The sequence below is a fragment of the Sciurus carolinensis genome, chromosome 15 (assembly GCF_902686445.1).
Source record: "Sciurus carolinensis chromosome 15, mSciCar1.2, whole genome shotgun sequence".
In the NCBI taxonomy this organism is placed as follows: domain Eukaryota; kingdom Metazoa; phylum Chordata; class Mammalia; order Rodentia; family Sciuridae; genus Sciurus; species Sciurus carolinensis.
Window position 1 is genome coordinate 34,103,391 of NC_062227.1, and position 15,021 is coordinate 34,118,411.

A 15,021-nucleotide genomic window follows, 5' to 3' on the forward strand; every position below is an offset into this window, starting at 1 on the left:
TAAATTTCTATCTACAATGTCAAGAGGTTCACAGGCTCCCAAAGCCTGTCCCCTGCTTCCCAAGTTATCTTCTCTATGTCAGTGGATATTCTCAACATCAAAGGACAGATGTTTCCATGAGGTAGTGAGGGAGGCAAATTGGTGTCACCATGCTGTGAGTCCTTGTAGTACCATTTCTCTACCTTCAAGATGCAAAGGGGCATCTTATGAATTCTCTCTTCCATTTGCATGTGTTATAGAAGTTTAACCAAAGAGCTATGTGATGACTTATCTCTGAATGTTTTGTTAACATCCATATTCGAACATCTTGTGTTGGTATTTAATTTGTACAAGCAGCTGATTGCAATCAGGAACCTTTAGAAGAAATGATGTTCCTCATGTTTCCTGTCAACAGGCAAATGTGGAAGGTACAGAATGTAATAAGTGTCGAGAAGGATCCTTCTATCTGGACCCAGCCAACCCCAAGGGTTGCACCAGCTGCTTCTGTTTTGGAGTGACCAGTCATTGTCATAGTACACATAAGCAAAGGGCTAAGGTATGCAAAGAATTAGAGTCTTTGGGCTTTTATTTAGTACTTCTGAATAAAAAGAATGAATTGGTGTAGTGTTATGGAACTTTTTTTTTTTTTTACTGATTGGTGAGACTGCTCATTGATATACTCTCTGTTCCTTGGCCTGCAGTGATCATGTCCTTAGAATTGTTTCCCAAATATTTCAGGTCTCCTGATCAAATGTCACAAGCTCAAAGGGCCTTCCCCCACACTCCCTGCCACTTCTATGTTATTACCCTTGTTTTCTCCATGGCATTTATCAATCTCTGATAGTCATGCATTTCAATTTGAAAATTTGTTATCTGTCTTCCTATACCATTAGAATGCGAATTCCTTGATACATCCTCAAAGGAAATAGCAGAATCTGGGATAAAATAGATGTCTTGTAAATACTTTCACAATGAATAGAGTTGTTGCATTAATTAGCTTTCCAATACTGTAACAAATACCTGAGACAATCAATTTAAGAAGGAAAATGTTTTATTTTGGCTCATAGCTTTGGAGGTTTCAGTTAATGATTGGTTTGTTCTATTAGTGAAGCAGCTCATCATGGTGGGAATGCTAGTGGAGCAAAGCTTCTCACCTCATAGTGGTTGGGAATCAAAAGAATGGAAGAAGAAGGGGTTAGGGTCCCAATGTGTCCTTCTAGGGCCCACCTCCAATGACCTACTTCCTTCCACTAGGCCCCATATCTTATAGTTTTACTACTCTCAATAGCACTCTGCTGGGGGTCAAATCTTAATACATAGTCAAGTATGTTTTTATGTACATGTAACTATGCCACTATGAAACACCCACCATTCTATATAATCAATATGCACAACAAAAAATGATACAAACTATAGTCATTGTTTTCCCCTTAAAAGAAAATCCTGTTTCTATCCTCACAACGATTCTAACATCAACTGTGTGAAATTTTTCCCACACCAAACAATTCTCCAATTTTCTTTCCAAATACCAGCTGGATGTCTTACAACCTAAATTTCATTCTAACACTATCCTACCTCAGGTAATGTCAGACTCCACAAGTTAAAGGTTCAGTCCCTCAAGTCTATCCCTGCTTCAAATGTCAATTTCAAGTCCTAGACCTCTGTTATTTTGACTGACATGGCTATAATCAGGACTCCCACAAGTCCCTCCTCAGTTTTGATAATTTGTTATAATGCCAAACAAAACTTAGGGAAACACTTTACTTATTATTACTAGTTTATTATAAAGGATATTATAAAGCCTACAGATGAACAGCCAGATCCAGATGGAAGAAGTGTATGGTGGATGTCCAGAAGGTTCTCAAGCACAGAGCTCTTGTTACCATGGAGTTGGGTTGTGATACCCTCTGGGTACCCAGGAGCTCTCTAAAACTGTCATTTAGGGATTTTATGAGATTCCATTATATTGACTTAATTGATTAAACATTAGCCATTGGTCATCAGCTCATTCCCTCCCAAGAGGTCAGGTAAGTAGGGCTGCAAGTTTCAACTTCTATTCATGCCTTGGGTTTCTCTGGCCACCAGCCACCATCTTGAGCTATGTAGTGGTCCATCACCAGGCATCTCATTAGCATAACACTCTTGTCACTCCTGAGAGCCATCGTCCTAGAAGCTCTAGTGTCAGGATCTGGGAACTAAGGCCAAATATTAGACAAAAGGTGTTCCAATCATCCCCTACCACTTGGGAAATTATGAGTTTTGGAAGCACTGTGCCAGGAGCCAGGAACAAAGACCACTAAAATATCTTTCAGTACAACATCCTATCCTTCCTTCTCTTTTCTTCTTATCATCTTCCTATTTACTTTCAATCTCACTTATTTTACCACATCTTTTCTTTTGTCACTGTCTAAATTAACTTCATAAAACAACTTTTGTTGTTTCCATTTTTCCGTGATTCAATTGCCTCATGCTTCCTTGCTTTGTGTAAGTAATGTCTTATGTCCAACAAGGACTCAGAAGAAGATTATTCTATATATTTTACTGCTTGCCTCCTACAAAGGAGGGCAGACTTATAATTGGCAAAAAAATTTAGTTTATAAATCTGTCTGGTCTTCTCTCCTTACCCTCAGGGAACCAGAAGGCATTTTTCTTAATCTATGCTTTATCAATTCTTTCTATTTTCTCCCCTCAAAATGGAACTGGCTTTCTGTTCATGACCAGAAAAAAGTTTAATTTTGATGCCCCATTTGCAAAGAAATAATGACAGGAACACCTTTGTCTCTATATGGAACTCACCTTTTAAACATGCTCATAGTCTAATTATTATTCATATACAATTATTATGATCAAAACATTCATTGAGCAAATACTAAATGTTAAGAACGCTGATGTGTGCTGTGATATAAGGATAAGTCCACAATATATGGGGACAAATATATGATCACTGCCCACTGAGAACTCCTAGTCACGGTGGTTCTGATGGGGGCATTGGTGGGTGAGGCCTTCAGCTGAGAGATCAGGAAGGGGGGGCTCAAAGGAAGATGCATGGATGAGGGAATAGCCCAGTGCATACTTTGCATGCTTGAGGCCCTGGGTCTCAAAAAAATAAAATAAAAAAGAGGGACACATGAAGGAAGCCTTTGGAGCTATGGCTCTTTCTATGTCACATAATGCAGCCATCCCTCAAGAAGTCACAACCACACATTTCCGTGACCTGCTTTTGTGTTCCAGTTTGTGGATATGATGGGATGGCGCCTGGAGACAGCAGACGGAGTGGATGTCCCTGTTTCATTCAACCCGGGTAGCAACAGTGTGGTGGCCGATCTCCAGGAGCTGCCCTCAACCAGTGCACAGTGCTTCCTGGATCGCGCCTCCATCTTACCTGGGGGACAAGGTAATGAGGGCCTGAATTTCTTCTGAGCCCTCGTGGGCCTCCTCTATCACTGCATGAACATCATTCACTGGGGGTCTGGAAGGAAACATCAGAAAGTTCAGGTTACTAACATTTAAGAAATAAGGTTAATCAATAATGAAAATGCCCCCATTGTGAGGGAAGAAATACCTCTCTGCCTGGCATGCATGAGCTCCCAAGCAAAGGAAATCATAATGCACAATATTTTTTTTCTCTATTTTTACTTACTGCCAAAGGATTTTCCTCCAAGGAGAGATATAATCATTTAAATAATATCCGTTGCAAATAGAACAGGTACATCTTTAAATGCCAGTGCGGAGGATTCTTTGTTTTAGAGCAGAAGAAAAGGTGCCTTGTCAGGGAAACAAAAGCTGAAAAGTGACTCAGAAGCTTATTAAAAGAAGTGCAGGATCCGTGGCAGCTCAACTTCATAAGCAGAATCATGTGCATTTAGTTACACGCTCCTTGGGGAGCTTATAAATGAGCTGTTATTCCTTTGCTGCATAAATTATTCCAGAGCCTGGCCAACTCTGCTTATTTTATGAGGACAGAAATTCAGGCCTGTGTGGATACATCACCTGATGATATTGCTTCAAGCTTAGGGAGGGTAAAATCTTTGAGAAGAGATAGGTTTTCACAGGGCCCAGCCCAGGTGAAGTGATTATCACACATTGAGAATGACTTGTTGGTCCATGGTCTCTAACTCTGTCTTCCAGTTAAAGGACTCTGGATTTGATGTCTTGAGTGTGAGTGTTGCTTCTCTTGTATGATCCACTTCTCCTTCATTTAATATTGCTCTTCACCTCTCTATGGTGAGCCCATGTATAGTTATTCCTTACTGTATGACACACTACCCCAACACTTTGCAGCTTAAAAGCAACAATTTTTACATTGCACAGTTTCTGTGGATCAGGGATCCAGGAAGTGATGGCCCAGGGTCTTTTCTAAGGTTGTGGTCAAGGTGTCAGCCAGGGCTGCAGTCATCTGGGACTGAAGGATTTATTTCCAAGTTTATTCACATGGTTATTAGCATGGCTTCTGTTCCTTGCTGGCTGCTGGCTGAAGGCCTCAGTTCCTCATTACATGAGACCCTCGGTAGGTTACATGAAAGTCTTCATTACATGGCAGCTGGCTTCCCCCAAAGCAGTTGATAAGACAGGCAGAGAAAATATACGATAGAACTCAAGAATGAAGCCTCAATCCTTTATAACCAAACCTTGGAAAGGACATACTTCCACTTCTGCCTATTCTAACTCATGAGAATTGAGTCACTAAGTCCAGGCCACACTCAAGGGGAGGCGAAGTAAGTTTCATTTCCCAGAGAGAGGAGCCGTTTTTTTTTTTTGGTTGTTGATGGACTTTTATTTATTTATTTATATGCGGTGCTGAGAATGGAACCCAGTGCCTCACACATGCTAGGCGAGTGCTCTACCACCACCCCAGCCCAAGTGAGAGAAGTCTTAAAGAATTTGTGGACATAATTTTAAAACCACTTTAGCCCATCAGAAAGGCAATACTTAATCTCAGTAAGATGTTTCAAGACGTCACTGGAATACCTCCCAACTCCCAGAATACAACCCTGTGAGGTTTGTCCAATCATAGGTCCTAGGGAGAAACTCCTGTGGATTGAGCTCCTCCAAAAGCACTGCTTCACCCCTGCTGTCTGTTGTTTGCATTTTCCTGGGTATTTTGTTCTGTTAAGCTGAAGTGACATTGCCTGATTCCCACCCTTCCTTCTTGATTGGTGTTTACTTCAAGGTTGAGAAGCATCAGCCCCAGAGGTGAAGTGACTGTCAGAGAACTATGACCATTCACTGTTACATTGCCACCATGATCATGCTGCTTACCCAGCACCAAGAAACAGTCCATATCCCTAACACAGTTGTTGATCACATCTTCTGTACCCAGTGAAACTCATAACAACTTGGGAAATATTCACCATCTGTTTTCAGGGGATTTTTTTTTTTTGAAAATTTATTTTTAGAGGTTCACATTGTGACTGATAGATATTATCTAAGTCTCTCAGTTAAATAAGAAACCAGTGGCCTAGATTTCCTAGAATTGCTGTAGATTAAATAAATATTTTGATTTAGTAGTCATCTAGAAAAAAGATCTTATTTGTGTCAGTATGACTATTGTTTTTTCTTTTAAAAAGAAGTATCTTCTTGCTTATAAAACTCAATCATGTTCATGCTAGACAGTTTAAATGCTGTCAGTAAAATGATGTTCAGTAGAAGGTTAAAATATCATCCCCAATCCCACTCTCTAGATGTTACCCTTGTCAACAGGTTGGTTGTGTTTCTTTCTAGATGTTAAGGACCTTGTATATGGGTTAATGTTGGCATAATCTCTTTTAACACTATGCTGCTACTTCATTTTAGGTTTCTTCATATGGTGGCTTCCTCACTTACCAAGTCAAGTCATTTGGCTTACCTGGTGACATGGTTCTTCTGGAAAAGAAGCCAGATGTGCAGCTCACAGTAGGTATCAGAACACCCAAGTGGGAGAAACAGTGGTTGCAGTTGGTGCCGAGCTAAATTGAGGACATCCTGATGTGTGGCCTACAAAAAGTTTTGATTAAGTTGTTTCCAATGTGTTGGAGAAACTGAAAAGGAAGTTTAGAGCATGTAGCACCTTCTCAGGATCCTGTGTCCTCTGACCAAATGGTCCCCTGACCCCCGAAGTATTTAACTGTGTTTTGCCCTTGCTTCTCACAAGTAACTGTCTCATGTTTTATGTTTTTGCACTTCTGTCTTTTGATTTCGTTTCATAAATGCTTTTGAGCTCTTGACACATACAAGGCCACATTTGAGTTCTGTAAAGGATAGGTGACCCCTGTCCTTCAAAAAGGAGGAAATTGGGGGAAATATGCAAATGACTTAATCCACTGAGCAGTAAGTGTTCGAGAAGAATAAACCAGGTTCTATCGGAGCTAGAGGCTGAGTCGGGGTGGAAGTTAGGTAGGCTGAGAGGCCTGCAGAAGGTTTCATGGAGAAGATTCTTTTTGGGTCAAGTCCTCAAGAATGGGTACAAGAGGAGAAATGCCTCTCTGGGGGGAGACACCCAGGGAAACCCAGGCATGGGGGCAGAGCAGGGCTGGAGGTTGTGCTTAAAGGAGACCAGTCCATCTTGGCTGTATTATCAGTGTGTGTGAGTCATTGAAAGCAAACCAGGAAGGGTAGGGAGGGTGCTTAATAATATGCTATTAATTTAACTTGATCTAGATAGTAGGGGGTTACTCTGTTGTTTTTGAGAAATAACATTCACACTCCAGATGTGTGGTATACAATCGAGAAATGCAATCTGGAAATTCTTTGAGGTAAGGTGATGTCACATCCTGCTTTGCATCCTCTACATTGTAAGCACAGTACCTTGAATGCAGATATCAGGGTGCCATAGCCTGAAGGTGACTCCATTTCTGTTTATATGCTAAGGGATTAAATTCAATGCAACTGCAACTTCTGAAGGGGTTTTCTCACGTCAGTCATTATCAACAGGGACCAGCAAGTCTCACATAGCTCAGCTGAGGACTCCCATCCTTGGTAGATATTTAGTTCAGGTATGGCCAACCTGAGTTTATTTTTAGTCACAAATATATTGAACTGTTTCAAAAACTCCAAGGAACCTTTGCAGATCATCTTGAAAATAAAGTAGGAAAGATTTTAGAGTTATGGCCTAAGGAGGAATAGCTACACAATAAAAATCTGTTGCAGCGTACTGTATTTCAGTTTTCATGGTTTTGTAAAGCATCTCAGTTCAGCTACCAGTGTACTTATATTTGGTGCCAAGGAGTTGATTATGCAGATGGTTGGAACACACTGAGAAGCAAGGACCAAAATTTCTCCTTAATTTCACCTTTAACATGGAAAATGGCTTAGGCTCATGAAACATTTACTCTGCTGCTTTGTTCTACAACCACTATAATTAAGAGCCTTTCAGGCATGTTTCTAGATTAAGGTTTCAAATGATTTGTGATTCTAGATAATGCTCTTCTTTCCGAAGCCCAGTCCTCATGAAGGGAACGCCTTCAGGTTGGAGGTCCCACAGAAAAGCTGGGCTTTTTGTGTGTTATGTGTGAGGTAGGGTTGCTGATGGGGTGTGCCAATCACCCATTCTGCCTTATTAAAGCCCCCTAAGAGCCAGTGTAATGGCGAGGGGGTAAGGCTGAGAGTGAGCAAGGTTGGATCCCACAGGACAAAGGATACAAGCTAATTCCTCCCTCCACACACCAGCTGTGCAGTTCCCTGGCTAGCAAGCTGCACAGCTGGGCTCTGCCAACCCTGCCTTCTCCCTCCCACTCCAGTAACCCACCTACCAAAGCACTTTCCTGCTACCACAGCCTGGCACTGTAAGCAGTAATGAAAACATCACTTTCATGCATTTATGCAAAGCAGTTTATTTTTTTTTAAATTGCTTCCATCTTTTTAAGTCTTTTTCAGTTAAGGCAATTTTCCTAATTTTCTATTTGTGAAAATGCACTGTATTAGTTGTTATTCTGTTTCCATGTTGTTAATCCTTTTACCTGAATTATGTTTTAGAGTCAACCTTTTCAAATAATGTAGATACATAGAAATTTGTTTTTACATCAATTATAAATCTTGAACATCCTAGCCAAGGACTGGTGCAGTCATGTATTTCTTTTAACAGGTCAGCACATGTCCATCATCCATGAGGAGTCAAGCCACCCCCGGCCAGACCGGCTGTATCACGGGAGAGTGCAGGTGGTTGAGGTAAAGGAAGCACCTATTCAGTGTTTCTTCTTCTTTTTTACTTCCAGTCTTTTTCAGTGATTCTTAATGATCCCTTTTGGTTTGTGTTCTAATTATTTCAGCCAATTGCAATTTTTTATTTAAGAATTTTAGCATAGAGCTTGGTTGTGGCTCAGTGATAAAGCTCTGACCTCACACGTGTGAAACACTGAGTTCGAGCCTCAGCACCACATAAAAATAAATAATAAAGGTATCCATCTTAAAAAATAATTTAGCATATAAATTACATTTGTGTAGACACAAGTTTATATATATTTGAAATATAAATTACATAAAATATAATTTATATATACAATGTATGTATTTTATATGTATAATTTACATAATTATGGTTATTATTATTTATGTTTATATATTTTATATTTATGTATGTGTATTTTATGTTGATATTATTTAGATACATGTTTAAATATATTCAAAACACAAAATTATATAAAATATAATTCACGTACTTTAAAATATGATTTATTTCATGTTCACATGGCTTTGTTTGTACTACCTTTATGGCACTTTAGTACAATCTCTCCCACTTCACAGTTAATTAATCTTGTTTTATAAACCCTGTGAGCTTGTAAATGCACAACATAGCTCCTTCATCCTTAAATCTTATCCTTAAGTCTCCCTTAGTGCCTAGGACATGGTCAGGGTCCAACAAATACTTGGTGTGGATGGGTAGAAAAGTCATGAAAATGTCTTACATCAAGAGAAATGAAAATAATATGGTTAAATAAATAAAGCCTCATCAGATCATTAAACATTTTATTATACCTACTTGATTATAACCATTCGTTAGAAAATAGTGTTCCATATATTTAATTAGTATCTGTTCAATACTTCAAGATGAAATCTTCTTGAGTCCTTTGAACTCACAGGCATATTTCAGCATGTCTGTACAGGTACATTTGTAGAACATTGTCTTTACTTGACATGATTAGAGTTATTCCCCTAGAAATTTTGTTGAAAACATTCAGAGGCAATTATTTTAACTTCATGGCTACCTGAAGTGATTGGGGCAATCAGTAAGGTCATCACAAAGCTTAAAATTAAAATACCTGGGAATGAGTTGTCCACAGGGGCTTTGAAAAGCTCTGGCATAAACTGGGGACTTAGGAAGCTACACTTGTTCAGGGCTGTGCACACATTCAGACATGTGAACATGCTGAGGAAAAACCTCAGAAGGCCCTAAAGTTCTCACCTCTGGCTAACCTTGAGGGACTATGAAAGCAGGAAGTGAAGGCTAAGGTAGAGCCATCAACTGCCTGGTTTAGAGTCAAAGGGGTTCTCCAATATGTGCACAAAACCACTTTGCCAAGATTGGGAGACTTTTTGACTCTAGTCATTTAAGGAAATCTCTGCTAGTTATTAACTGATCATCAGGCTAACAAAGCAGAGACTTTAGTGGTCATTTATAACAAGAAATACAGACTTCACAGAACAAACAAACAATAACAATAAATCCTTGGGAATGGAGCAAATATGGTTTCCAGAGCTGCCACATTATGTTATTTTAGATTTCCAACTTTCAGCAAAAATTTGGGGGCATGTGAAAAACCAGAAAGAATGGTTCACAGAAAGGAAAGTTGATAGAAAAGCAAAAAATACATTTTTACTGAGGAAGATAAGACATTAGACCTAGTGGAGAAAGACTTTAAATCAGCATTTAAACATGTTCAAAGAACTAAAGACACCATGTCTAAAGAACTAAAGGAAAATATGAAAACAATGTCTTACTAAATAGGGAGTATAAAGAAAGAAATAGAAATTGTAAGAAAGAACCAAATAGAATTTCTGGAGTTGAAGAGTATAGTAATCGAAATGAAGAATTCACTAGAAAAGGTGGCTGTGGACTGAATCAAGTCCCTCTGCCAAGAATATGTTGAGGCCCTAACCTCCAATGTGGCTGTGTGTGGAGTCAGGCAGTAATTAAGGTTAAATGAGATACATAGGTGGAGCTCTGGTAGGATTAGTGTCTTTATAAGAAGAGACACCAGCAAGCTCACTCTTTCCGTCATGTGAGCATGCAGTGAAAAGACAGAGCATCTGCAAGCCAGGAAGAGATCCTCACCAGATGCCAAAGCAGCCAGCGCCTTGATCCACAACTTCCAGCCTCCAGAACCATGGAAATCAACTCCTTGTGTTTAAGTCACCCAGTATAAGATACTTTGTATGTCAACCTAGACTGATGAAGACGAAGACTCAGAACAGATTTAATTAGGCAGCAGGAAAAATCAGCAAACTTGAAGAAGGTCAATTAAGATTATTCAATCTGGGGCTGGGGTTGTGACTCAGTGGTAGAGCACTTGCCTGGCATGTGTGAGGCACTGGGTTTGATCCTCAGTACCACATAAAAATAAATAAAATCAAGGTATTGTGTCCATCTACAACTAAAAAATAAATAATAAAACAATTATTCAACCTGAAAAACAGAAAGAAAAAGAATGAGGGAAAATAAACAGATTCAAAACAATGATGAATACTGTCAAGTGTATGGCATGTGCAAAATGGGGATACCAGAGAAGAGGGAAGAGCAAAAGGGAAAGAAAAAATATTTGAAGAAGTGATCCTTCAAAACTTGCCCAGTTTGTGGAAAGTATACATGTATACACCCCAAGAGCCTAATAATTAGTCCTCCACATAGGACTAATGCCAGAGATCCACACAGAGACATACACAGTAAAGATGCTGAAAGACAGAGACAGAGAACCTTGAAAGTAATGATTCATCACATCCCAGTGGTCCTCAGTAAGATGAACGGCTAACTCATCTGAAGGCAGTGGAAACATGTTCAAAGTGCTGAAAGAGAGGAAGAGATAAAAAACAAAGAAGCAAATCAGCAAAGGGAGGAATTATCCTAAGGAACTGTCAAATAAAGGAGGAACCAAGATGTGTCAAAAATATAAATATGAACCAATGACCGGGATACAAATCATATCTCAATAATAACCCTGAATGTTAATGGCCTGAATTCATCAATCAAAAGACATAGACTGGCAGATTGGATTAAAAAGAAAGATCCAACAATATGTTGCCTGCAACAGACTCACCTCATAGAAAGAGATACCCATAGACTAAAGGTGAAAGGATGGGGAAAAACATACCATGCACATGGACTCAGCAAAAAAGCTGGAGTATCCATCCTCATTTAAGATAATGTGGACTTCAAGCCAATGTTAGTCAGAAGGGATAAAGAAGGACATTTCATACTGCTTAAGGGAAGCATAAATCAGCAAGATATAACAATCATAAACATCTATGCCCCAAACAGTGGCTCATCCATGTATGTTAAACAATCCTTCTCAATTTTAGAAACCAATAGACCATAACACAATAAATACTAGATGATTTTAACACACCTCTTTCACCACTGGACAGATCTTCCAAACAAAAATTGAACAAACCATAGATCTCAATAACACAATCATAATTTAGACTTAACAGACATTTATAGAATATACCATCCAACCAAGAGCAAATACACTTTCTTCTCAGCAGCACATGGATCCTTCTCTAAAATAGACCATATATTATGCCACAAAGCTAATGTCAGCAAATACAAGAAGATAGAGACACTACCTTGTATTCTATCAGATCATAATGGATTGAAGTTACAAATTAATGAAAGAGTAAAAAACAGAAACTACTCCAACACCTGGAGATTAAACAATATGCTACTATATGATGAATGGATAACAGAAGATATTAGGAAGGAAATTAAAAAATTCTTAGTGGTAAACGAGAACAAAGAAACTCATATCAAATCTCTGGGACACTATGAAAGCAGTACTTAGAGGAAGATTTATTTCATGGAGCGGCATTTAATAAAAGAAGTAAAACTCAAAATAAATGACCTAACACTACAGCTCAAAGCCCTAGAAAAAGAGAACAGACCAACACCAAAAGTAGTAGAAGACAGGAAATAGTTAAACTCAGAGCTGAAATCAACGAAATTGAAACGAAAGAAACAATACAAAAAATTGACAAAATAAACAGTTGGTTCTTCGAAAATAACAAAATTGATAAACCTTTAGCCACACTAACAAAGAGAAGACGAGAGAAAACCCAAATCACTAAAATTCGGAATGAACAAGGAAATATCACAACAGACACGACTGAAATACAAAACATAATTAGAAGCTATTTTGAAATCTATACTCCAACAAAATAGAAATTTCGAAGACATCAACAGGTTTCTAGAGACATATGAATTGCCTAAACTGAACGAGGAGGACATACACAATTTAAATAGACCAATTTCAAGTAATGAAATAGAAGAAGTCATCAAAAGCCTTCCAACAAAGAAAAGTCCAGGACCAGATGGGTTCTCAGCCGAGTTCTACAAAACTTTTAAAGAAGAGCTCATTCCAATACTTCTCAAAGTATTCCAGAAAATAGAAGAGGAGGGAACTCTCCCAAACTCATTCTATGAAGCCAATATTACCCTGATTCCTAAACCAGACAGAGACACATCGAGGAAAGAAAATTTCAGACCAATATCCTTAATGAACATCGACGCAAAAATTCTCAACAAAATTTTAGCAAATCGCATACAAAAACATATTAAAAAGATAGTGCACCATGATCAAGTGGGTTTCATCCCAGGGATGCAAGGTTGGTTCAACATCAGGAAATCAATAAATGTCATTCACCATATCAATAGACTTAAAGTCAAGAATCACATGATTATTTCGATAGATGCAGAAAAAGCATTTGATAAAATACAGCACCCCTTCATGCTCAAAACACTAGAAAAAATAGGGATAGTGGGAACATTCCTTAACATTGTAAAGGCCATCTATGCTAAACCCATGGCTAATATCATTCTTAATGGTGAAAAACTGAAAGCATTCCCTCTAAAAACTGGAACAAGGCAGGGATGCCCTCTTTCACCACTTCTATTCAATATCGTCCTTGAAACTCTAGCCAGAGCAATTAGACAGACCAAAGAAATTAAAGGGATACGAATAGGAAAAGAAGAACTCAAACTATCCCTATTTGCTGATGATATGATGGTATACTTAGAGGAACCAGGAAATTCCACCAGAAAACTTTTAGATCTCATAAGTGAATTCAGTAAAGTAGCGGGATATAAGATCAATGCACATAAATCGAAGGCATTTTTATATATAAGCGATGAATCTTCAGAAAGAGAAATTAGGAAAACTACCCCATTCACAATAGCTTCGAAAAAAATAAAGTATTTGGGAATCAATCTCACAAAAGAGGTGAAAGACCTCTACAATGAGAACTACAGAACACTAAAGAAAGAAATTCAAGAAAACCTTAGAAGATGGAAAGATCTCCCATGTTCTTGGATAGGAAGAATTAATATTGTCAAAATGGCCATACTACCAAAAGTGCTATACAGATTCAATGCAATTCCAATTAAAATCCCAATGATGTACCTTACAGAAATAGAGCAAGCAATTATGAAATTCATCTGGAAGAATAAAAAACCCAGAATAGCTAAAGCAATCCTTGGCAGAAAGAGTGAAGCAGGGGGTATCGCAATACCAGATCTTCAACTCTACTACAAAGCAATAGTAACAAAAACGGCATGGTATTGGTACCAAAATAGAAAGGTGGATCAATGGTACAGAATAGAGGACACGGACACAAACCCAAATAAATACAATTTTCTCATACTAGACAAAGGGGCCAAAAATATGCAATGGAGAAAAGATAGCCTCTTCAACAAATGGTGCTGGGAGAATTGGAAATCCATATGCAACAGAATGAAACTAAACCCATATCTCTCACCATGCACAAAACTAAACTCAAAATGGATTAAGGATCTCGGAATCAGACCAGAGACCTTGCATGTTATATAAGAAAAAGTAGGTCCAGAGCTTCAACATGTCGGCTTAGGACCAGACTTCCTCAACAGGACTCCCATAGCACAAGAAATAAAAGCAAGAATTAATAACTGGGATAGATTCAAACTAAAAAGCTTTCTCTCAGCAAAGGAAACTATCAGCAATGCGAAGAAAGAGCCTACAGAGTGGGAGAAAATCTTTGCCAATCATACTTCAGATAGAGCGCTAATCTCCAGAATCTATAAAGAACTCAAAAAACTCTACACCAAGAATGTAAATAATCCAATTGACAAATGGGCTAAGGAAATGAATAGACACTTCACAGAAGAAGATGTACAAGCAATCAACAAACATATGGAAAAATGTTCAACATCTCTAGTAATAAGAGAAATGCAAATCAAAACCACCCTAAGATTCCATCTCACCCCAATTAGAATGGCAATTATCAAGAATACAACCAACAACAGGTGTTGGCGAGGATGTGGGGAGAAAGGTACACTCTTACATTGCTGGTGGGGCTGCAAATTAGTGCAGCCACTCTGGAAAGCAGTGTGGAGATTCCTTAGAAAACTTGGAATGGAACCACCATTTGACCCAGCTATCCCACTCCTTGGCCTATACCCAAAGGACTTAAAATCAGCATATTACAGAGATACAGCCACATCAATGTTCATAGCTGCTCAGTTCACAATAGCCAGATTGTGGAACCAACCTAGATGTCCTTCAATTGATGAATGGATAAAGAAAATGTGGTATATATATACAATGGAATATTACTCAGCCATAAAGAATGATAAAATTATGGCATTTGCAGGCAAATGGATGAAACTGGAGAATATCATGCTAAGTGAGATAAGCCAATCTCAAAAAACCAAAGGAAGAATGATATCGCTAATAAGTGGATGATGACACATAATGGGGGTGGGAAGGGTTAGTGTTGGGGTTGGAGTTGGGTTTAGGGAGAGGGGCAGGAATGGAGGAAGGAAGGACTGTATAGATGGAGGGGAAGGGTGGGAGGGGAGGGGGGAAGGGAAAAAATGGCAGAATG

At 38.7% G+C, this 15,021-nt stretch overlaps 1 protein-coding gene across 1 annotated transcript in view; it reads left to right on the plus strand.

Moving 5' to 3' along the window:
- Lama3 (laminin subunit alpha 3) overlaps window positions 1-15,021 on the plus strand; it is a 263,204-nt gene that overhangs the window by 164,697 nt on the left and 83,486 nt on the right. The window contains 5 exon segments of the mRNA XM_047526418.1: window positions 395-535; window positions 3,211-3,324; window positions 3,326-3,373; window positions 5,773-5,868; window positions 8,035-8,121. Coding sequence (XP_047382374.1) covers window positions 395-535; window positions 3,211-3,324; window positions 3,326-3,373; window positions 5,773-5,868; window positions 8,035-8,121 — 486 coding nt within the window.